At 36.0% G+C, this 23948-nt stretch overlaps 1 protein-coding gene across 1 annotated transcript in view; it reads left to right on the top strand.

Annotated features, from left to right (window-relative positions):
- Positions 1–23948, top strand: part of LOC150099471 (transmembrane protease serine 9-like) — a 120662-nt gene that overhangs the window by 71478 nt on the left and 25236 nt on the right. The window contains exons 11-12 of the mRNA XM_090404367.1: positions 3526–3668; positions 7110–7203. Coding sequence (XP_090260493.1) covers positions 3526–3668; positions 7110–7203 — 237 coding nt within the window. The remainder of the gene's footprint in view (positions 1–3525; positions 3669–7109; positions 7204–23948) is intronic.

The following is a 23948-nucleotide window of genomic DNA, read 5'->3' as shown; positions in this document are numbered from 1 at the left end:
ACAGTTCAATGATGCAACTTGTAGAGGTACAGGCAAGCAACTGCTTAGGATATTTTCAGGAGAAGTTGTTGAAAAAAACAATGTGGGAAAAACTATTTGACTAAATGTAGACTAAATTTACCAAATTTAGTCTAAATGGGTTGAAGGAAACAATTCATCTACAAAGGAAACAATCCATCTTCATTTTTGTCTGAATGGACTAAAATTAGAAAGCTTCCCTACCTTTTTAATCCAAGTGTACTGAGCTTCTCAGACACACTAAAGCAGTGTTAGAAACAACTACATTCCAACTCATGTCGGAAGCTTCATAAGAAATTATTAAAATAGTGATTCCTCCAATATTCACCTCAGTAACTAAGACATCTTCAGTGAATACAACTGCGCACCAACACACAATGGCAACCCAAAACTAAGTGCAAACACATGGACTGAAGATTAGAGTCCTAACTAGGTGGGATGGCCTCTGGAATATCGAATATGAGGAAAGATTGAGAAGATGGAATTTATAGTCTAGTGGATAGGAGGAACAGGGGAGATATGATAGAGACTTACAGATTAGTAAGGGGTTATTACGGGATGATCAATGAGAAGTTCTACAGAAAACAGCGGGAGATCACAGGAGAACCGGAGGTCATCTCTGGAAATTGTATAAAGAGGGTGTGAGAAGAGAAGCAGGTCTTTTGCATGCAGAGTTGTGAATGATTGGAATGCCTTGCCTGAGGGTGTGGTGTCTGCAGAGAATTTGAGTGTGTTTAAAGTGTGATTTGATGAGCTGCGTGTATGATAAAAGGACCTCCTAGATGAGTCTTTGACTCCATGGGGTCTTGGGTAATAATAATAATTATGGTCAGTTGGGTCTTGTAGATCATGCTTTAGATACTCACACAACACCAACTGGAAAAAAATCACAATGCCTGATCACAGCAAGTTTAGAAATAACTTTCTTTTTGAATCTGCAACTTCCAGCAAAAAAAGCCTAATTTGAATAGATATGAATGCATAAAACTTCCCAACATATGGGAAGCATTAATTCTGAGATCTCAGAGATCCCAGTTTACAACTGAGGTCTTCAGCAGGCACCCTACCTAGTTAGAAATCTAGTCTTCTGTTCTCACTTAGTTTTGTGTTGCCTTTGTGTGTATGCATATGTTATAAGTTTTATGTTGTACTTACTGAACATATCTCTGTGACTAAGTTGAAATATTGGAAGAATTAGTTCTTGATCCTTTCCCAGTATGCTGGTCAATTCCATAAGGTCCAAACATAAGTTGCTCCTAGAAATTAAGCTTTTACACATAGCAGCTATATTTAAAATTGGCTGAATGATGCAATCTGTAGAGGTGTGGGTATAGAAAAATGCGAAAAGAATAAAGAAAATTATTTATTTTGGGAAGAACAATGCACTTTTACATTTCCAGTGGTTTGTTCTTTCAATAACTGTATTTATCACTTCAAATTTGGCAGGGAGTGTTTTATTGAATACCTCTGTCAAAAGGGACTAATATTCAAATTAAAACCAAAGTTATAGCAATTGAAATTTGGAATTTAAAGATTCTTATACTAAGTCATAAACTTCCTACACTGCTTAGCTAAAGAATTACCATGATGTTGTATAACAGTGAACAAAAGCTAAGTTATTTATTTTTCTGTTTATCTGCAGCCAAGGTTTTATTAAAAATTCTTCAAATTTTACAGAAATATCTAATGTTGTTGTAGAGTCCATTGAAGAGTTTCTAGTTATGACCATGACTCTGTAGAATTGCTTTGGCAATCTATTGAACTTTGATGTAGTAGAACTTTTCTTAGGGTTATTGTCGATTTTCTGTAGAGCAGTGGAAATTGCTGGACAAGAATAGATATGGGCAGGTGTTAGTTTAACTCTTGGACAGTGCTTGTATATTTCATAGCTTCTTGTATAACATCCGGCTGAATTTTTATGCCTTTGAAATTCTCCATCCTTAGTCTGATGATGATTGTGGTTATTTCTCTATTTTCATTAATTTCACTGATTTCATGCTTTTTCTTGATAGTTTGTTTTAACAGTCCTATTTTTGTGACAGAATTAGCATCGGTTAGTGATAGTAGGTTTTATTTTTGCTCCTTTAGCTAGTCTCTCTGCTCTCTCTCTGCCTTCAATATTTGCATGGGCTGGTATCATTGCAGCATACATTTCTTATTTTTCAAATTTAAAGTTGATAGATATTCATGAATTTTCTGTGTGAGTTTTGTTTTTCCATTTTTAATGCTTCAAGTGCATATTTCGAGTCACTGTAGATGACTATTCCTTCTGATATTAATTTCTGGATTAGAAAGATAGAACTTTAAAGCTGTTTGTATGGCTGTTAATTCACAGGTGAAGTTTAAAGATATTTTGCCAGCTGTGGGTTTGATTTGCCTTTCCACATTTCCAGGCAGAATTAATTCTGCCTGGAATTTAGGCAATGACATGGTTTGGTTTATTTAAGTGATCTAGTATCAAGTCCTTTTCTTTTATTTTCATTCAGTGAATCCTCTTTTGAACAAGATTCTAGGATATTTAAGTTAATCATTGTATTATTTGGTAGTATAGTGGGAAAGAATGACTCTTTGCTCATTTCAATAGACAAGTCCTCTAAGTTCAACTATTTTCCTAATTGCATGATCGTATTGTAACCTAGATGACCTCTTGAGTCTAGATTTTCCTGTCCAGGCATCGAAAGTTCTGTTGAGATGTTATCCTGTTATTGACTCCTGATTCTGTTAGCGAATTTAACAGTGGAGAGTTTGTTTTCTTCTGCCTTCTAGTATGTGAAGTACACACTCTTGTTGAGCTTTTATGTTATTTGTAGATGAGACTGCACCTATAATAATTTTTGCTACTCTTGATTGTACTTTGTCAAGTTTTTCTTTTGAGCTAGTAGAAACTGGAGCCCAGATGGGTATGAGTACTGTATATGTAGTTTTGAGTGTCTTGTTGTTTTGTTTTTGTAGACATGCAATGTGGATGTTATTTTTATATAAAATGTTCTTAAGCTCTTCCATCTTTTTTTATGTGCCATTGATGTTACGTTGAAGTATATTGAGAGTCTTCATAGCATATTTCTCATTGAGATCTCGAACTGTAGCTCCCGATGCGTCAGTTTCCCAGTATGCGGTAGCATATGTCCTGGTACCATATTTCTCATCAAGATCTCGGACTGCAGCTCTTGACACATCGGCTTCCCCAGATGCGGTAGCATGTGTCCTCGTAGTATATTTCTCATTGAGATCGATCCGGACTGCAGTTCTCGATGTGTCATCTACCCCAGATGCAGTAATGTGTTTGTGATCAAAACAGACGCTCATGGAATTGTATTTGCCCGAGCCCCGTTTCCCAGCAATTTTCAGGGTTCGGGTTTTCTACAGGCCTTCACAGCTACCGTATCGCTTGGGGCCCTCAAAGTCCCTATATATATATATATATATATATATATATATATTTAATATTTTACTATACAGAAATATTTTATACCATAATAATATTAAATATTCTATACTGCATTTAAGGATCAGGATTAAGTGATGTATTAAAGCAAACTATGATGAAAATACATCCAGAAAATGACTGCAGTCAGACTGAGCCTCCAACATTTCGCCCTGAAACAATGCTTTGTGTTGCAAATTTGGAAGACAGTTATGGAGTATGCCATGTGAGTATAGTTACATTCAAACTACATAATTTCATTTATCCACACTTAATTTGATAGAGTAGCTTTATTATTGTAAAAATTCAGGATTCCAAAAGGAGTACTAAGGTTTTCTTTTTTAGATTTTTTGGGGGGTAGAGGGAAAGGGGATGGGAAATATCATTTCATTAAAAAGTAGATAGCTGACGATTTATGTTTGTTAAGAAGTTTACAAATAAATATAACAATCATCATTTTAACTATGTAGATTTCAGTGAGAAATCTGAAAGAGCAAGCAAAATTGGAAATATAATCCATGTGAATCTGACAAAAAAATAAACCTCAGTATAGTGCACCATTTCTGTGTCTGGCAATGGATGTACATCTCTACTGGATATGCATTTAAGTTTTAAGAACCCTATCACTTTTATTGGAAGTTTTTTCCCATTTGGGTAGACTATAATACATTTAGTTTAATGCTTTATCTAAGTGTAAGCAAACAAAGTTTGCACCTGAAGTATCTTGAGGACTGAGGCAACTCGTGGTAAAGGTAGACCAAGAGCTTGGTCCACCTTTACCACGAGTTTCCTCAGTCCTTAAGATACTTCAGGCACAAACTCTGTTTGCTTATACTTGGATAAAGGATTAAACCAATTTTATTACTACCACTTTTATGACTAGAATGATGATGAGACAATGCATGGATGTAACATTTTGTGTGAATTTTCTTCCAGAATATAGAGAATTAAGACTTCTGCTATTCACTAACTCCTTTTATTCCTGTATACGAAGTAGGCAAGGTTTTAGCCCTATCTAACGTTTGGAGACTGAGGGAACAGTTCAATCTCCACTAGTAGCCAATCAAAGATAGCTGGCCCAAGACTATCAGGCAACTAGTAAAAAAAAAACAGACAGTGCTTCCATCTTGTGGTCCCTAACTCTAACACAGTATATTTATTGTATGAAATAGTGTTTGTTCTATGGACAATTTTCTTGAGTTTACAGGAGAAAAAACTAACTTTCCTGTGCCAGAAAAATACTAACTTGGTAACTAGCAGAAAAAACAATCGGATCCCAAATCGCTAAATGATTTGTTGTTTGTTTTTTCTAAAGTGAACTATATTTCAAAGTAAATCATTAATTTTGGACACAAAATTTTTTAGTTCAGAAGTACCCATTCCAAATTTCAAAGAAGTTGCCAACATATCGGTGCTATAATGTAGATTTAGGAGAAAGATCGCCTAAGGAGACATTTTTAAGTTCTATAAAATAGTCTGCATTTGCAGGTGACAGAGGGGGGGGCGGGGAGGCTCCCATTGCAGTACCTTCAGTTTGTTCTTATAATTCTTCCTGAATGGTAAAGTATTCAGAATGAATTACAAAATGAAAAAGTTTAATAACAGAAGAACAATCTTGCTTGAGTAATTCAATGGTATCTTTTAAAGGTATGCTTGACAGGTGACAGTGATGGAATTTCTCATTAAAAAATAAATGAAACACTTGAATATGTTTACTCTTTTTTAATAGGGTTTGAATTTAATATCACGATACCACAATTAAAGAACAGACCAGTATATCCTTCGATTGAAAAAAGATGTGGGTTCGGTTCTTGTTTTGATGAGAAGAATTTTTGTATGGGCCATTTTAATTGAAGGTGAGTTAGCCAATCTCATACAGAGGTTGCGAAGTGTTTTTTTTTTTCAGTGACTCAGGTTTTTCATCTTGCATATATGCATATTGTTGGCCAGGATACACACATGCAATTTACAAGCAAGATGGAGGATTAAGTAGTGTAACATAGTATAGACAATAGGTTATGTGGAATGACGTGCCCTCTCACATTGAGTCCTTAGGCTCCCTTCGAAAAGTCATGTAATAACATATGAAAAGAAAATGGTTTGTGTAACTTAAGCAGGTACTTCAATAATACTGACGTTTTGTTTTAAAAAAAGTGTATAGTCTTCATTTTTTATCTAAGTAAATAATGAAATAATAAATTCAGTTTAATCCTTTATCCAAGTGTAACAAACAAAGTTTGCGCCAGAAAATATCTTCAGGACTGGGGTAAGGTGGTACAACCATAGGCAACTTTCAGCAAAGGTGAACCAAACTCTCATCACTCCTTGTCTCAGTATACATGCATTATACTTGGATAAAGGATTAAACTAAATTTATTATAGTCTAACCAAGTGCAAAATAAACTTCCAGCGTCTTTCTCTAAATCCAGAGTAATTTAATAATAAGGTGGTACACCTGTTGGCAACTCCTATAGGTAAATATGACCTCTCCTATTGCTTCTGCCTTCTGCCTTGGTATCACCACTTCTGGGTCTGCCTCTCACTGACGAGACCTCAATAAAGGTCCAAACCAGTTGGAAGCTTGGGTGATGAATCAATAACAATTCTGTAGCCTGTGAAGTTAACTGAGGCACGGCTGTTGCTGTTACCCCTTCCAGATGAGCAAATGAGCGGCTCTGCTCGGTGGAGGGAACCTGCCATGGTGTAGAGCCAACTGAGTTTCTGAATTTCTGATCCTGCGGGTGGCTCATTATTGGGTGATCCGGGGGATTTTACGAGTTTTTGGAAGAGGTATCCCCGCACTTAAACAAAGGGAAACCGGTCTGGGTAGTGGCCCCTTACCTTAATGCATCAACTCTCTCGGGAACTGGTCGAAGGAAAGCTTAGAAAAATTCCTCCAGTTAGCAACTAGACTTGAACTTAAGTCTATCTTTGGACAACCTACTACAGAAGATGCAAATGCCACTTCCACTGAGCTATACAAGCGTATGAATATTATAGGCATAGCGATTTATTATTAATTTATTTTGCATTTTGTGGTAAAAACATGGCATGAAAACTGAGTCAAAAGGGGACCGAATAATAATTTCAGTATGCAAAAGATACTGCAAATTAATAATTTGCAATAGTATTGTCTTTGCAAATAACACACACACACACACACACACACACACACACACACACACACACACACACACACACACACACACACACACACACACACACACACACACACACACACACACACACACACACACACACACACACAGACAGGGCTTGCCAAATTATGCAAAATCCTACTTTCTATGCGAAAAAAAATACTTGCCCAAGATTCCTACCTTCCCATTTTTTTATGAAGTGTCCCATTAAGTTCTAAAAGGAGTTCTATAAAGGAGTTACTGGTACTGGATTGGGATTTGAGAAAATTTCCTTTTGTTTGAGAACCAATCAGAGAGGGAAAAGTCAATAAATAAGAATAGGATTAAAAATTACATTAATTTTATAGGATATATAATTTAATAGATTCAATTTTGTTAACAGAGTGGATATTTATATTATGCACGTTCTTCCGTGTTTTCTTAAAGTCAAAAAGATTTAGTTCAGAAAGTTTTTTTTTTTAAATTATGTATTCATGTATTCATTTTAAGTGCCTTGATTTATTCTACAGGGTGACAGTGGTGGTCCTCTGGTGTGTAAAGATAACAACAATCATTGGGTTGTTCACGGAGCTGTGAGCACTGCTACAGCAGGAAATAGGTTTAGTGGATTTTGTGCAGTTGCACCCACGATTTTTACTAGGATTTCTACCAATTTCAACTGGATCACTGAAATTATTACCAAATACAGCTAAAATACAGTCAGAGAAGCACTTAGTATATTTGTTTATTTTGAGAATATGGTTGAAAATATGAAATAAAACATTATGTCTGAAATTTGTTGTGCTAAAAAAATAAAATAATCTTTTTTATAAACATTTTTTAATAATTTACATCTAAAATTTCTATCTCTTCACTTGTTTCAATTCTTTTCAGTTATGCTTGATTATTTACAATTCATCACATTCTTTAAATTTCTGATGCAACTGACACTAACTTCTAAATTCTCCTTAAGACAGTGTTTATAAAAAAATTAATATAAATAAAAATAAGTATTTTCCACAGCATACTAGCGGATTTTGTGGTATGCAGTGCTTGTGGCATGTATTCATCCCGGCAGTTGGATATGTGGCAGGTGAGAGATCAGAGTGCATATATGCAGATCATGTAGAAAATGGGAAGAACTTTGTGACTCGGAGATTATAGTATAACGGACCTTGGCAGCATTGCATTAGAGGCGGGAAAATACCAACCTAGAGAGATGAGTATCATGAATAGAGGATGAGGATAACAAGCAGAACGTAAATGAAAAAATAAAACTGGGGAGTGTGGTAAGTTTGAATTGTTAAGTTTTCCGAGATGGTGTTAACTAGGAGGATGAATGGCAAGCAAGAGTAGTTAACTTGCAGAGAGAGAGAGAGAGAGAGAGAGAGAGAGAGAGATACGCTGGGAGAGGTGGTGGAATGTCTTGAAAATGAGTTGAGAGGTGTGAAAGAATAGATTAAGTGACTGGAAATAATAAATGCAAAACAAATCAGAGTAGGGGTGAAAGAGAGTTATGGGAATTTTATGCGAAGTTATGGGAAGAGAGTTATGGGAATTATGAGAGTTATGGGAAAAGTTCTATCATAGATGCGGAGAGAATAGAACCAGTAGAAGGGAGGGAATGAGAAAAATGTGAGGGAGTTCTGGAACCAGGGATAAAGAAATCCAGGACAACATGTAAGTAGGGGAAGAAAGAAAGAAAGTGTTAGAGGAGAGAGAGAGAGAGAGAATGGGGGATGCAGGTGAACAAGGAAGAAAGAAACAGGGCAGAGTGGTAAGAAGTGTAAAGTATAGAAACTTGATGATCTGTTTTGTGCAAAATAGAATGCCTTGAGGGATGTTTGTCTGGAGGAATGAGAAAAAGTGTGGCTCTGGCAATGAAGTGAGGGAAAGGGTGGATGAGATGATTTTGATGGTGGGCACGAATGACTTGAGAGGCAGTGTGAATCGGGTGAAAAAAATCTAAAGTTCATGCTTGAGGTTGTATGGAAGAAGACTGAGAGAGGGAAAACTGTGTGTGTGTGTGTGTGTGTGTGTGTGTGTGTGTGTGTGTGTGTGTGTGTGTGTGTGTGTGTGTGTGTGTGTGTGTGTGTGTGTGTGTTGCCCAGGTACGATAATGCAGAGCTGCAGAGAAAAGCATTAATAATGAATAGTATGATAGCCAGAATGTTTCGAAAGAGAGACTGAAAAGAAAAAGGAACTGCATGCAAGAGAGAGAGAGAGAGAGAGAGAGAGAGAGAGAGAGAGAGAGAGAGAGAGAGAGAGAGATGGCTTGCGCTTGAATAAGGAAGTGATGTAGGCATTTGGACAAAACACTGTTTCCTGATTGAGTCAGTGTGTCAATGCAGAGAAACTAGAATTATCAGGGTAAATGGTAGCAGTGATGGCCTCTTGTGGGAATAGGTGCTTTGGGAGAAGGGGAAATACGTTGGGCAATGCTGAATCCAGTGGAGTCTAGAAGGGATAATGATAGGAATAGAAACAGTGACATTTTTATTCTTTATACTAATGCCAGGAGTATATGGAATAAAGGATAGGAACTGGTTGTGGTGCTGATTAACATCAGCCTGTCCAAAGATTATTGGAATCTCTTATACGTGGTTGGTGGAAGATGGTATACTAACAGGAATAGAAGTTGCAGGTTTCAGCATTTTTCGACATGATAGGAGGGAAAAATGCAGTGGTGGAGTACTGCTCATGATAAGTGATAGCCGATGTCTTTTTAGAGTGAAGGATTTGGAGAGCAATGACAATAATGGTTTTGAAAGAATATGGTGTGAAGTAGAGGTGGGTAGGACAAAATATTTAGTGAGCTGTTGCTACAACCAGGAAGCATAGAGGGTGAGGAGCAGATGTTTAGGGAGTTGAGCTTGGCAAGTGCAAGAAGAATAATTCTTATGGAAGATTTTGGCTACAGCTCTATAAATTGGGAAGAGAAAACTGCATGTAATAATAAAGGAAGGAATGGAATTTCTAGAATTCTTGAGGGATAAATGTCTTAGTCAATATGTAGTAGAAGGAACATGAGTTCAAGAGTTTTGGATTTGGTCATAGCATCAGAAGAGTTGATAATAACTGAGATGACATATCGCCCACCAGTTGGAGAGAGTGACCATGTGGTTTTGACTTGGAAGATGAATAGACATGCAGGAGTATCAAAGAGAAAGCAATGTACGTGGAATTATAAAGCAGATGATTATAATAGTCTTAGATGTCAACAATTTGGACAGTACCATGGAGGGAGGAATTGGGAAGGACGAAATCGTTAGTGCTTGGTAGTGAAGGAATATTTATTAGCAGCAATAAAAGAGCTGTATACTGTAAGTGAAGAAGAGAACACAATTTGGTGTAAAGTGGATGACAAACAATATCAAAATCCTAGCGAATTTTTTAGCTATTGTATGTGGCCTGTAGAAGGAGAAATGACTGTGGAAGAATGACATTGTGGGATAGAAATGGGAATACAGTGATTAATTCAAAGGACAAGGGGGAGTTGTTCAATGAACACTTGATTGGGGTATTTCATCCTGTAGAAGTGGGTTTTAATACTCGAGGAATAGGGTAGGTTCAAGTTTCTGAAGTGCAAGAGCAGAGTGTGTTTCAAATACTGAGTACTCCAAATGTCAACAAAACTGTGGAACTGGATGGAATTTTGCAACTAGGTTTTGAGAGAATATGCTAAACGTCTGACAGCTCCTTGAAACTGGTTTCAAATGAAAGTCTGGCCAATGGAAAGGTGCCAAGGAGTAGAAGGCAGGTTAGATAGTGCCAGTGCATAAGGGTGATAGTAGCCTGGAAGTGTCAAACTATAGACCAATTTTTGTTTTATCTGTAGTTATTAAGATCCTGGAGACATTAGTGAGGGATCATATACAGCATTGAGGAGATGAGGATGATATTGTCTTTGAGAGCCAACATGGATTTTTTAAGGGGTGCTCTTGCTTTAGTAATATGAAAGTGACAAGTGCGGTTGATGAGGGAAAGGCATTTTTGGATTTTACAAAGGCATTTGACAGTGCATCACATGATTAGCTGATATTTAAGTAGCAGCACATGGGTTTAGATGTCAGGCTAGCAAACTGGATTTAGGATTGGCTATCTGATAGGTATCAGAGTTGTGTATGGGGGAGCAATATGAAGGAGGCAGAGGATTAGAAGTGGGGGCCCCAGAGGGCTCAGTACTAGGACCTGTATTGTTTAACATTTATGTCAATGAATTGCAGGAGAAATTCAGTTGTTTGAAGATGTGAAGCTGGGAAGGGTTATTATTAATAGTACAGGTGTGGTAGCCCTGCAAGAGGATTTAAACTGGGCAGATGGGAAAATGAATGGGAAGTTTCAGTTTAATGCAGCTAAATGTAAAGTGAAATTTTGGATACATTGATGGAAGGCTGGAGTAACTGTAGTGGAGTACAAGGAATCTGAACGTGAAGACTGATATAAACCTGAAATTCAGGGAACATATTGCAAAGTTGGAGAAGATAACCAGAGGATTGTTTCAATGCTGATAAGAATGCTGATCTGCAGAGATGAGAGAGTTGGGGTGGCGGTTAGAAAGTTTTTTACCTTGGGTGTATTATACATTAAAGATATCAAGAAATTTTATCTTTGGTTTTAATCCTTTTCCCAAGTAAGCAAAACAAAGTTATGTGTATGAAATATATTCACTTCTGAGCTACATTCACTTGCCTTAGTATGTATCCCATAATGCAAAGCACACTTCCTTTCGAGCATGTATAATGCAATGCAAAATGCGATGAGTCACTACCCAGACCGGTTTCGACCTTTATCGAGGTCTCATCACTGTGAGCCAGACCCGGGAGCCACATTGGTGGAACTGTACTCCAGGAAATCGACGAAGCCAGATCCTTGGGAGTGTTAGTGGATTGAGAGTTAATGTTTAGGGGCACATAGCAAAAGTGCCCCCCCTAAACATTAACTCTCAATCCACTAACATTCCCAAGTCTTTGGTTTCTTCGATTTCCTGGAGTACAGTCCCACCAATGTGGCTCCTGGGTCTGGCTTCCACTGATGAGACCTCCATAAAGGTCGAAACCTGTCTGGGTAGTCACCCTTCGCATTATGCATTGCATAATACATGCCTGAAAGGGAGTGTGCTTTGCATTATATCATACATACTAAGGCAAGTGATATGAAGTTATGCATCAGGTAGGTTATTGTTCTCTTTATTGAGCCTTGATAAGACCCCATCTTAACTATTGTATGCAGATCCAAGAGCCAGGGTTTCTTGATGATGACGAGGAAGTGGAAGGAATCCAGAAGCGATTGACCAGTATGGTAACAGGTCCATGGGATGAACCTTATGAGAACAAGTTGAACATTTGTGGGTTACAGAAACTGGTTAATAGAAGGAAAAGGAGTGAAATGATTGCGACATTACTGTGGAGTTTTTACAAGATTAATTCAGAGGAAATTTTCAGAACAGGTATGGTGGTGGGAGAAGTAGGGACCATCCATGGAAACTGAGTAAGTGCGTAGTTAGCAAGGGTAGTTATCCACTCTGATATCTGTTAGAACTAGATTTTGTTTGCTTGGAGAGTGGTGAATGAGTGGAATAGGTTGCCAGAGTCTGTTGTGGGTGCGTGCCATGACTGTGAATGAGTTGAAAGCAAAGTATGATAAATACTGTGCAAATGTTGTATAGTTCTTGACATACTATCCAACGAACGTACTGACGTACTAAACATGATGTTTAGGGCCTCCCTCGATGAGTCCAAATACTCCTTGGAGTAGCCCGTAATAATAATAATAATATTCTCTCCATACTCCACTCTGATATCTGTCACTCAACCCAAACTAAGAGTTTATAATCCAATTCCTTATACTCTAGCTTATGCAACACCCTTGCATCCTGACAAAAACTTTAGAAAGTCGAAAGGTATCATAGTATATTCATTCCTCATTATAAAATATTAGCAAATTACTCAAAAATGATGCTGTGCATCGCAAAGTATAGATTCTCAACTTTTCAAATATCTTCACGATCACTCCAGATACTGATAGGCCAATAGTCACATCGGTCTCTTTTGATGAAAGCATTGAAAGAACTTAAAAAGAAACATGGCGCAGGATTAAGCCTTGGTGTTTCTTCAATTGTGTGGGTATACAGAGCAGAGCATTTCTGAGGTGTCTTTAAACTTTCTTATCTTCTTCATGTTCGATTTCCTCATGTATATCACACCATACACTCTTGATGGATACGAACGTTTCTGTTTAGCAGTTCTGGTGGCACATATAAGGTCTAAACAATATAACCAAACACGTTTTGTATTTGAATTATTGAATTATTATCGATATATGCATATCTGTTTCTTACCAAATTATTTGGTGACCTAGAAGGCTAATCCTGATTTATTCTATCTTTTACATGTTCAGACAGGCAAATCTCCCCAGACCTTCCTATATATTGGCAAAAAAAAGGCACTGTAACATTTTAATCACAAAGCAACCTTGCAACTTTGTAACATGCTTAATGTAAAGTTATGTAAATACATTCTTGAAATCTTGTTTATGTAAAGGAGCTGTTGGAGGTGTAATAAGAATTTTGTTATTTGTCTGCAGTTCATATCCATTGAGGATGAGAATATGCCTCAAGTAGCACAGTACTTCACTCTTTTTTTTTTGATGCACTGGATATGTTGTGGGCTGTATCTTGTAATGTTTTAATCAATCTTGCTCCAGTGTACAGATAGTATTGGGTTCTGACCTTCATCATACCAGAATGACACATCCATTTCACTTGGAGTGAAATGGATGTGTGACAAAGTCAAGGAGACAGTAATTAAAAACAGCTATTTTATTCCAATGACTGAATGAAGCTCACTAAGTTGAATTCTATTTGTAATGAATATTAAAATGGGTTATAAGTATTAGTATTACTTCCAAGAACAGAATCTGAAGACTCATTGTGGGAGGTTAAACTTTCTGAGGAATAAACCCAGAAAGACTGCACGTATATGATCATCTGAATAATTATTTGATGATTTTTTTTGGTGTGAGAAACTTTTCTGTTCCAGCATCCTTAAGATTTAATGTTCTCGTAACATATTCAGTGAATCTCAATGCTGAAATCTTAAATAATCAGCAACTAAATTGCTAAGCCAATTGTAATGGTAATTAGAACTTCTGTTGCTCCGTAAGTATCAATGTTGCTCTTTGGGATAAAAGACCTGAATTTGAATCCCATCTAAAATAGACATGAACAAGTAAACACCATTACATTAAAATCATTTACTATGGAAAACAAACTATGGAAAAGTTCCTACCAGCCTCACAAAACAAATGCTACTTTAAGCTCAATATTATTACTGCACAGTTTCCTCCCTCAAGTCTCATGACTCATCACAGGAGACCCAAACTATCCATATAATATCAATTATTATTATTATTATTATTATTATTATTATTATTATTATTATTATTATTATTATTATTAACACATTACGTCAATGAAGTCAAGACTCATTGCAGGAGGTACACACTGTTACAGACAAAACCCATCAAACCATACTTTAAACTCATTCAATATATTCCACTCTCCATGCAAAGAACTTGCTCATTATACCTCTGCTCACACCCTTCTTATAGAGCTTCCAGGAATGTCTTCTTGTTCTACCTCCTTTTCCCGATTTTTTGAAACATTTCTTCCACATAAACCCAGTAACAACCATTTACCAACTGTCTCCTCTCTTCCTCCTATTCACAAGGTTTTGCAAATTGCATTCCTTTCGTCTGACTTCATATTTCACATCCCAAACACCAGTTATTACCTTAGTCAGTCTTCGTTTCACCCTTTCCAATACATCCTTATCACCATGAAAACCAGGGGAGCAAATCTGTGCATAATAATCCATAAGAGGCCTTACACAATCGAAGCAGAACTGCACATTAAGGTTCTTTGTATCATTGCCATAATCTGATGCGACGACTTCAAAACTTGTGCAACATGACCTCTGAACTTTAAATCCTTGTCGCCCACGGTCTCCTCAGCTTCCTCCCAAATTTCCCTATCAAGTATATAGTTCACATCCTATTGTTGCCTTGCAAATTTCAGAAATTTACACTTTGCAACACTGAACTGGCAGTTCCACACTGTTGCCAGTGGTTAAATTCAGCTGGGGCCCTCCAGGGACAGACCCTGGTACTTTTTTATGCACCGAACCCGGAACATTTTTATGTTTTTTGACTTTTCTCCCTTTACAGTAATGCAATAGTAAAATTGCATTATGTTGCATTACGGTAAAGGGAGTTATCGTGTTATTATTCAACAATTGTTTACAGTTTTGAATATATATATAAAGTCAATATCACCATCGCCTGATTATGAACGCATAATGAAAGGGACGGGGAGGTTTGGAGCGTCCTGTAACGCGTTATCATGCAGCGATTGACAAGAAAACATTGCAGCGTAGTGTAGCAGAATTTTGACAGACTCGTAGCGATATTTTGTCTTAATCTTTTGCCCGATTAAAGAAGGTACCAATGGTATACCTTCTTTAATCGGAAAAATAGCTCAGATGACAGTGACAATACAAAACAAGTTTGTAATGACAGTTTGTGTGTAGTTTCTGAAGACAAAGAAGTCTGTAACGGATCCATCGTCAGGTCATCCAGTCTTATAGATTTTAAGTACAGTGGAGGTAAGCATGTGTCAGATGCCATGAAGAAACTATGAAGTTATTTATTTCTTCATCATTCTTTCTCTGTTTACGTAACAAGATGAATAGGTATACTGTTTTTTCATCGCTCACATAACCTAATGTTATCTTAAATTGAATTATCTTTTAATATGTTAGAAGTATTATATTAATTTGTATAATTTGTAATTTTGTATTTGAATCTGTATTTAATGTTTCTGGGGTGCGCAAGAGAAGGCCTGATGGCTTTAACTCCACCAGAATAAATAAATAAATAAAACTTAAAAAAGATGATGCGACAATCTAGCAATAGCCTCATATTTATGATCCTTACTTGAAGGGCCTCGGAGCCTATTCATTTTGAATTTAACCACTGATTTTTGCCTACTCATACAATCTATTCAAGTCCTCTCATGTACGGCCACAACATCTGCTTGACTCCTCATCACTCCCCCCCAGGTTTGGCATCATCTGCAAACAGCTGTATATCACCAGTTAAGTCTATCTCAATATCATTGATATTGAGATGGACTTAACTAGTGAGATATATAAATTAAATACAATTAAAATTAATTAAATTAATTAAATAATTAATTGAGATATATAAATTAAATAAAATTGGTCCCAAGAGACCTTGGCACACTACTAGTGACTTTACTCTTCTGGGATATTGAACCTCCTCATATAACTTGCAGATACCTATCTAAGAGCTGGTTGCCTATTTACCTCACTAATCTATCATCAAATCCCATCTGCTTCAGTTTAGTGTCCAACCTGTGATGTGGGTAGCTATCAAAAGCCCTTGTCCAAAACATCCATTATAGTACATAAGCAAGTTGATAAAACATAACCTTCCTTTAACAAGCTCCCAACAAGCACAAAGTATACCATTATCAACCTACTGTAGTATCCTATCTCTCACCAACCTTTCCAATATCCCAACTCCAGATTTACAGATCTAGTAGTTTGTAGTCTTATCACCATCCCCATCTATCATACTTTTCGAACTGACTGACTGACAAGCGCTCAGAACAGACTGGCAAATGACTCCAGTCATTCACCCCTCAAAGTGAAAATTCTAGTCCTCACATCCTTGTTTAAACAGTCGTATTCAAATTCCAAGCATGATCGCTTGTTCAGCCTCCTCCTCCCACATGCCAAATGCTGAAATATTTTTTTCTGCTTCAGTCATATAAAACCCTTTCAGTAACTAAAACGTTTCTTTCATATCCTCTCTTTTCACTTATGAACTTACCATCTTGGTCAATGGATCCTCTTGCTCATCTGCAAGAAATGATCGCACAGTAAACTGAATTTTCTACCAATGACGTCACAATCAGCAGACAAAAGAAGTGGCGGAGACAATACATAAGCAAAAAAAATTGAACAAAATAAGAACTAGAAAATTGCAGAAAACAGAACAAAAGAAATCATGGGAAATAAGACATGATATCACACACTCATGACAAGACACAAACGATTGTCCAGAATTAAATAATAATAAAAAAACATGAAAAAGTGGATAGGAATCATTTAAAAAATACCTAAATGATGCAATATCAGAATGTGGAGTGAGAATTCGTGGAATAAATAGAGTAGCAGTCAAAGGGATGTGTAACTGTCTGAGTATGAAGAGAAACTGGCTCTGCAAGTTAAAGACGACCCCTAAATAATTCTATAGTTATGCTGCAAGTAAAAGAAAGAATCATTTTGAAAGAATAACACTACTGAATTGAAATGAATGCATATGTTATGCTCGTGAATGATGCAGAAGTGGTTGTTCAACTAATGAGCAGCTTGCTAAAAAGCTTTCATCCTGGTGTATGCAATATTGAGTTCACTTCTACATCTTCACTGAATGCAGTAACTCAGGTGTATGAAGAGAGGTATAAGATCTGTTCTGGAAACTCAATAACATTTTAACAATAGGGATTGATGGGATATCAGCACGGATGCTAAAAGGGTGTTCAGCTTAACTGGCTATTATTTTGCCCAGGCTATATAATTTGAGTTTCGGAACATGGAAGAATCTGCAAGAATGGAAAGAATGTATGGTAATCCCATTCCTCAAGGGTGTTGCAAATACCAATGTATCCAAATACCAATGGTGCAGTGTTTGGAAAAATATGACAGAATACAGCATGGAAAACTGTTGCATATATTGGAGAATATGGGTTTGGATTATAAAATATTAGAGTAGATAAGAGGATGGCTGATTGACAAATATAAAAAAGTGGTATAACGGATGTGAGTCTGCAAGATTTAAGGTGTACCATAAGGATTAGTCCTCAATCTACTGTTATACAATTTGTACATTAATAACACTGAGAAGGATTTGTCAGGTAACATACAGCTGATGATGCAAAGATAGATCGGGCAATAAGGAATGCTGCTGATATGCATACTTGCAGAATGATTTGAATATGCTAGAATTGTTAGCATGGGAAAATGGATGTCAGTTCAATGTTAATAAATGTAAAGCCATGCACTTTGGCGTGATTAACATAGATATCCAATGTTGTATTATATAGGCGGAATTATGCTAGAAGAAACTGATCAGGCTAGGATCTTGGAGTGTTAGTAGATTGCAAGTTGAAGTTCAGGGACCATACAGCAAAGATTGCAAATACAACTCAAAAGATGATTGCTATGCTGAAATGAACTTTTAACATGTAAAGATAAAGCTGTCATTTTGCTTCTTTACAAGGCCTTGATAAGACCTCACTTGGACTACTGTGCACAGGCCTGGTCTCCTAGTTTCCAGTGTGATTGTGATACAGTGGAGAGAGAGAGTGCAAAAGAGAATGTTAAAATTGATGTCGGAATTGTAGAATACTGATTATGAAAACAGATTGAGAATTTGGACTACAGGCACTAACAAACAAGAGTTAGAGGGTGGGGTGATATGTTTGAGACTTTCAATCTTCTGAAAGGGTCATACTGGATTTCAGTTGATGGAATATTTCAGTTTATGGAGGGTGAGGAAAGGCAAGAGAGCATTCTTGGAAGCTGGGAATGAATGCTGCTAAGAAAGGGGAGGGGGCTAGATATTTCTCTCATTGGGTGGTGGGTGATTGGAATGGATTTCTATTGGATGTTGTATGTGTGGAAGCAGTATGAATGAATTCAAGAACAAATATGATACCTGACTAATAAGTATAATACTCACTGAGTCCCTAACTCCTTGAAGGTCTCTCTTAATACTAATAAATGATAACAATAGTTTTTGAAATTGAAGAAATCATTCCAAAAGTAATAAACTGCCTTCCTATTTTATTTTTTGTCATATATTACTTTTATTGCTAGGGAAACAATCAGCATATAAATTGCCTTCAGTACATCGTATTTAGCGAGGCATTTTTAGACACGTTCGAAAGAACAGCATCTATTAGCTTCAAGTGTATTTGTCCGCTGGTTTCTATGAAGCAACTCATGAATGGATAAACGATACTGGTGAAACTTAAACGCGAAGGAATTTAAAACAATTTTTGATTTTTGTTAAAATCGGAAGATAATAACAAGCTGCAACCTTCCTTAGTGTTATGTCAATGTTTATGACATTTGTTTCATTAGAAGCCGAGTTATAGTGCAAAGAGTGACGGTGTGTTTTATGGAACGGTCGGAAAATGAGTTTCAAACAGAGAGCTGTGATTGACTTTTGTGTTAAACTTGGTAAATGTTTTACCAAAACGCATCAAATGCTTCAAAAAGCATAGGCGAGTGGTTTAAGCGATTCCAAAGTGATGGTGAGATGCTTGAGGACGTCGAAAAGCCGGGCCGTCCAAAAACTGGACTGAGCGAAGTTAACATCAAAAGGTGCGTGATTTCATCAAAGAAAACGTCCGTGAGAATGATTGACGATGAATTGTGGATTCCAAAATCAACTTTGCACAACATTTTGACCGAGAGTTTGGGCTTTCGTAAATTGAATTCGCGATTTGTAATTATAATTATTTGAATAATTATAATTGGCCTGTGTTTTATTTTCTAACAAAAGTTCGGTTTCTTCTTGGACAGAGGGTATACATTTCTTTTCCCTTTTCACATTGTATTATATTGTGAATAAACTATGATGATGAGCAGTTGTAAACTAACGCTTATCATTCGAAAGCCACCTATAATTAATATTACATTATATGTACACTCCAATTTTGCTATGTTACAAATGGATTATAGGCGAAATATTTTCTAGCTGAAGTGTGTGAATATTTTAAAATTAGAAACAATATGGTAACACATTTTTCAAATATTCCGCATTCTTAAAAAAAAAACTTAATATGCTGAATACAAGCGGAATTCAGTAATTGATCTATCTTATATTTTTAAAATATGGTAGCTAGACTATTAATCTAAATATATAAGCTACAAAATTAATAATAAAATTAACTAACAATTTTATATACAAAACGATGTGAATCTATAATTTTTCGAAGAAATTGTGAAACCCAGTAATTAATTGTGACAAAGAGCTTCAAAAAACCTATCATGACGTCATTTGAGAATGATCTTTTAAGATTCACATGTTGAGAAAGATTCGTTTATTTGATAATCCTTCAGAATATCTCGACTATGACATCTGGCGATTGACTTACGTAATAAATAGTATTTATCTTTAATTTTTCGGAACTCTTATTTTCGATTAATTTTCGATTTTTACATTTCCGAGGACACTGTTATAACCAGGTGTTCAGTGTAGTGTGTGTTCTCACATCCAGTTGCAGTATTTCCCTTGTAATCTTGCAGCTTGACTATTTATTGCACTTACTTGCATGGCATTTTATTTCGTAAACGGTCCTTGAAGAAAATGAGTGGCCTTCTTAAATATCTGGCGGTAGCAATAACTATAACTAATTTATCTACCATTCACGGTAAGTTGTATTTATTTTTCAATTGCTTTTGTTTTTAGAATTTTGTATAGTAGATTATTTTATGTAAAATTATAATTGTACAACCTTTTATGCCTAATCATGCAAAATTATTATTGTTATTATTATTATTATTATTATTATTATTATTATTATTATTATTATTATTATTATCTGCAACCTCCAGAGAGTCAAGGACTTATCGAAGGAGGCTAGAAATCACCCAAACCATCTATCGTACTTTCCCTTAAATTCATAGATGCACTCACTACTCCTGAAGGAAAACTATTCCACTCATTCATTGTACTGTTGGAGAAAAATATAGCTCTTACCACTTTGTTGACTGTGAACAAACTTAACTTACATGGACACCTCCGTGTTCTCTCCCTACTTTCCATATAACGCAAAATTTTACCAGACAATATCCTATAACACCCATTCAAAAGTTTATAGACTTCATCATATCACTCCTCTTTCTCCTGTTAACCAGAGTCTAATTCACATACTCTCAATCTGTCCTCATAATCTAAATCTTACAATCCCGATATAATCTTTGTAACTTTTCTTTGTACCCTTTCTACAGCTTCTTTATCCCGTTTGAATCTAAGAGACCAAATCTGCGCTCAATAATCCAGGTGTGATCTTATCAGATCCTTATAAAGAGGCAAAATTACTTCAACATCGTAATTATCCTCTGAGTTGTATTTGCAACCTTTGCTATGTGACCTTTAAACTTCTAATTCCTATCCACCAATATGCCAAGATCTATTTCCTCCTCAGTTTCTTGCATCATAACCCCGCTAATATAATATGCCTCTACAAATCTCATCACGCCAAAGTGCATAACTAGTACCGTCGACAGGGTGGAGCATAGAGGCAGCCTGCCTCATACCCCGGCTTAATATGGGCGCTCGTTCAGTCATATTGCGGTAGGAGCCGCCGCTACACTAACAATTCCTGTTAGCGTAGCAAGTGCGGAAAAAAGTTTTTCCAAGCTTAATCTGATTAAAAATTATTTGCAAATAGCAATGACCCAAGAAAGATTGGATTGGTTGGTCTAGCAATTATATCGATGGAGGCGGACATAACTTATAATTTAAATTTAGAAGAGCTTACAAACAGTTTTATTGTGCGATATCCCAGTAGAGCAAACATTTAATTAATATTATTATGTAATTGTTTTGCATTAATGTTTATCTTGTAAGAAAAACAAAATAGCAATTGGAGATTTTCTTATATTTTGTCTTATAATCCATCAGGGACGATATTTAATTGTTTGCCTCAGGGCGCGATCTAATCTGGCGACGGCCCTGTGCATAACCTTACACTTACAAACATTAAACTGACAGCCATTTTTGTGTACCAAAATTTCCATTCTATTCAAATCGTTCTGTAACTTCTGAATATCGGTAGCATACCTGATTGCCCTGCCTATCTTCGCATCAACGGCAAACAATTGCACATCTGATGTTAGACCCTTCCTGGTGTCATTAATGTATAGATTAAACAATAATAGCCTGAATCCTGAGGTGCACCACTGGTCACATTAAATCTTGCAGATTCCTGATCCATGTCAAGGGTTTATATTCCAAACCCAAATTCTCTAGTTTATGCAACTGCCTTACGTGTGGTATCCTATCAAATGTCTTATTAAAATCCAATTATCATAGTGTATCCATTCCTTTTATCATACTCAGCTGTGAAATTGTTATAAAATATGAGCAAATTGATAAAATATGACCTTCCTTTAGTAAACCGATGCTGCTCCTTGCATTTCTGTATTCGAGGTCTTACTAACTTCTCTAAATTCTTCGCTAACACACCAAAGATACTGATAGGTGGTTAATTAGACACATTAGCTTTTGCAAATTATGTTTCAGTAGTATTCCAGGTATCCCATGTAGAAGCTGTTTTAAAATTTCGTTGCTGTGGAAACTATAGTAACGTTCCTATTGGACCAATAGCATAACTGTGTCGAACAAAAAAATCATCATTAGCCATAGAATTGGCCTTAGACCGATAATGGTTTCCACAAAGTAAAAAATGGTTTCCACGAATTATTTAAATTATTCGATTATCCTGATGGTTCCATTCATTGTATCGTCCCTATACACTGCTGAAAGGATAAGGATTTTGATCTATGATCACAACAGGTAGATTCTATGTATTTTAGAGCATATGCTATATATAAAACATGAATTTTTACTAGTATACTAAAATACAACTGATAAAAAAAATCGTAATTAATAAACTACTAATGCCTTTTATTTCTCAAAAAAAGTAGCAAAGACATGAAGCCGTCATTAATTTCTGAAGAGTGCTGGATAGTTAAATTTTGCTGCTAGCAATCAAAATCAAACTAGCTGTCCCAAGGCTAGCAATGATTTTGATAGGAATCGGAGGAGGAGAGTATGGCACACAACTGTTACCATATCGTTTCCCGAAAGAGTATGCGGTACTGCAGCGCTATGTATCGTCCTAGTGGCAAATTTTAGAACTGACCTTAGTTTTTTTGCACCCTCCTTATACAGTTTCCAGGCATGACCTCTGTTCTCCCCTCAGCTCCCACCATTTTATAAAAAGCCCTTCAACTTTAATCCTGTAAATGATTGACTGAAATAATATGAGTTCTATGGTCGAATTTGTTCAGCTGAGAGATGAAAGAACCTTAATTAATGAAAGAAACTCATTTCCTTCAATTAGAAATAAAATGTAAAATGAATACATTACTATATTTACAAGAAGTAAGGAAATGAAATATTAAAAACCCACGTGCTCGATTTAAAAGTTAGTATAAATCTTCATTTCTACTTTTAAGTATTTCTTTTAGGTATATCTCTTTAAAGTAGAAATGAAGATAGTAGCTTTTAAATCGAGCACGCGGGTTTTTAATATTTTATTTCCTTACTTCTTGTAAATATAGTTTTTTCTTTCAAACATTTTTCTTTCACATGATGCACTGAACTAAGAATCAGAGGAATAAGGTGCAGGTGAGAATTAAGAAAATGATGTTCAATTATATCCTGGCTTTTGTTCTGTGGTTCTTTGATTAAAAGTTGATCGACTAGTTCTTTATAATATTTAATTTTCTAGTTTTATACGTGTTGTAAGTTTTATAATGTTTAACTTATATTTTTATAATTTATTGTAATGTTTAGCCTTATTGTTGTCTAAAATCTTTCAACAACATATCCGAACAACTTCCGAGCTTTTCTTCCTATTTTACTCGAGTCTCTTTTCGAATTCTTCGTATTTTGATATTTTACTAATTGGAGGTCCTACAAATACCCTTTCTTATGTTTGGCTTTTGAAATATTTTTTGAAATCTCGAAGTATGCTTTAATATGGTTTCTCAAGAGACAATTTAATATGCGGAAGAGGCAGAAATATTTTCTTTCGAAGATGGGAGATTGTGCTCTCACATTCTAGGTTAAAATCTTTTCAGAAACATCATATTTTCTTTAGCACAGAAAGGGGAAAAATCTTGTTAAACTTCCTTGCATGCTGAACAGTAATAGAATTACTTTTAATAGCATTACTACTAGATATATAACCTTTTATTGGAATACGAGAGATAGGAAAAGGTCTCTTATGCCTTCTTATTTTTACTAGTATGTAAAGCTGATTTAAAGAATGTTTTGGAAGATTTCACGAATATCAACGAAAACACAACAACAAAAAAAAGACGTACATCATCGCAATAAGCGATCGATTGTATTGTTTGTCGCAAGATTTGTAGCTCCAAATTGTTTTTTTTTTTTAAATCTATTTCGGGACAGAAATTTCCGTAGCAGGAGTTAGTAGGCGTTCCATTGTTGAAGAAGAGATCCCAAGAAGAAATTAA

This window comes from Typopeltis vanoorti, chromosome 14 (genome assembly GCF_054136105.1).
Source record: "Typopeltis vanoorti isolate ZY-2024b chromosome 14, IOZ_Tvanoo_1.0, whole genome shotgun sequence".
Classification (NCBI taxonomy): domain Eukaryota; kingdom Metazoa; phylum Arthropoda; class Arachnida; order Uropygi; family Thelyphonidae; genus Typopeltis; species Typopeltis vanoorti.
This window is presented reverse-complemented; position numbering and strand designations above follow the sequence as displayed.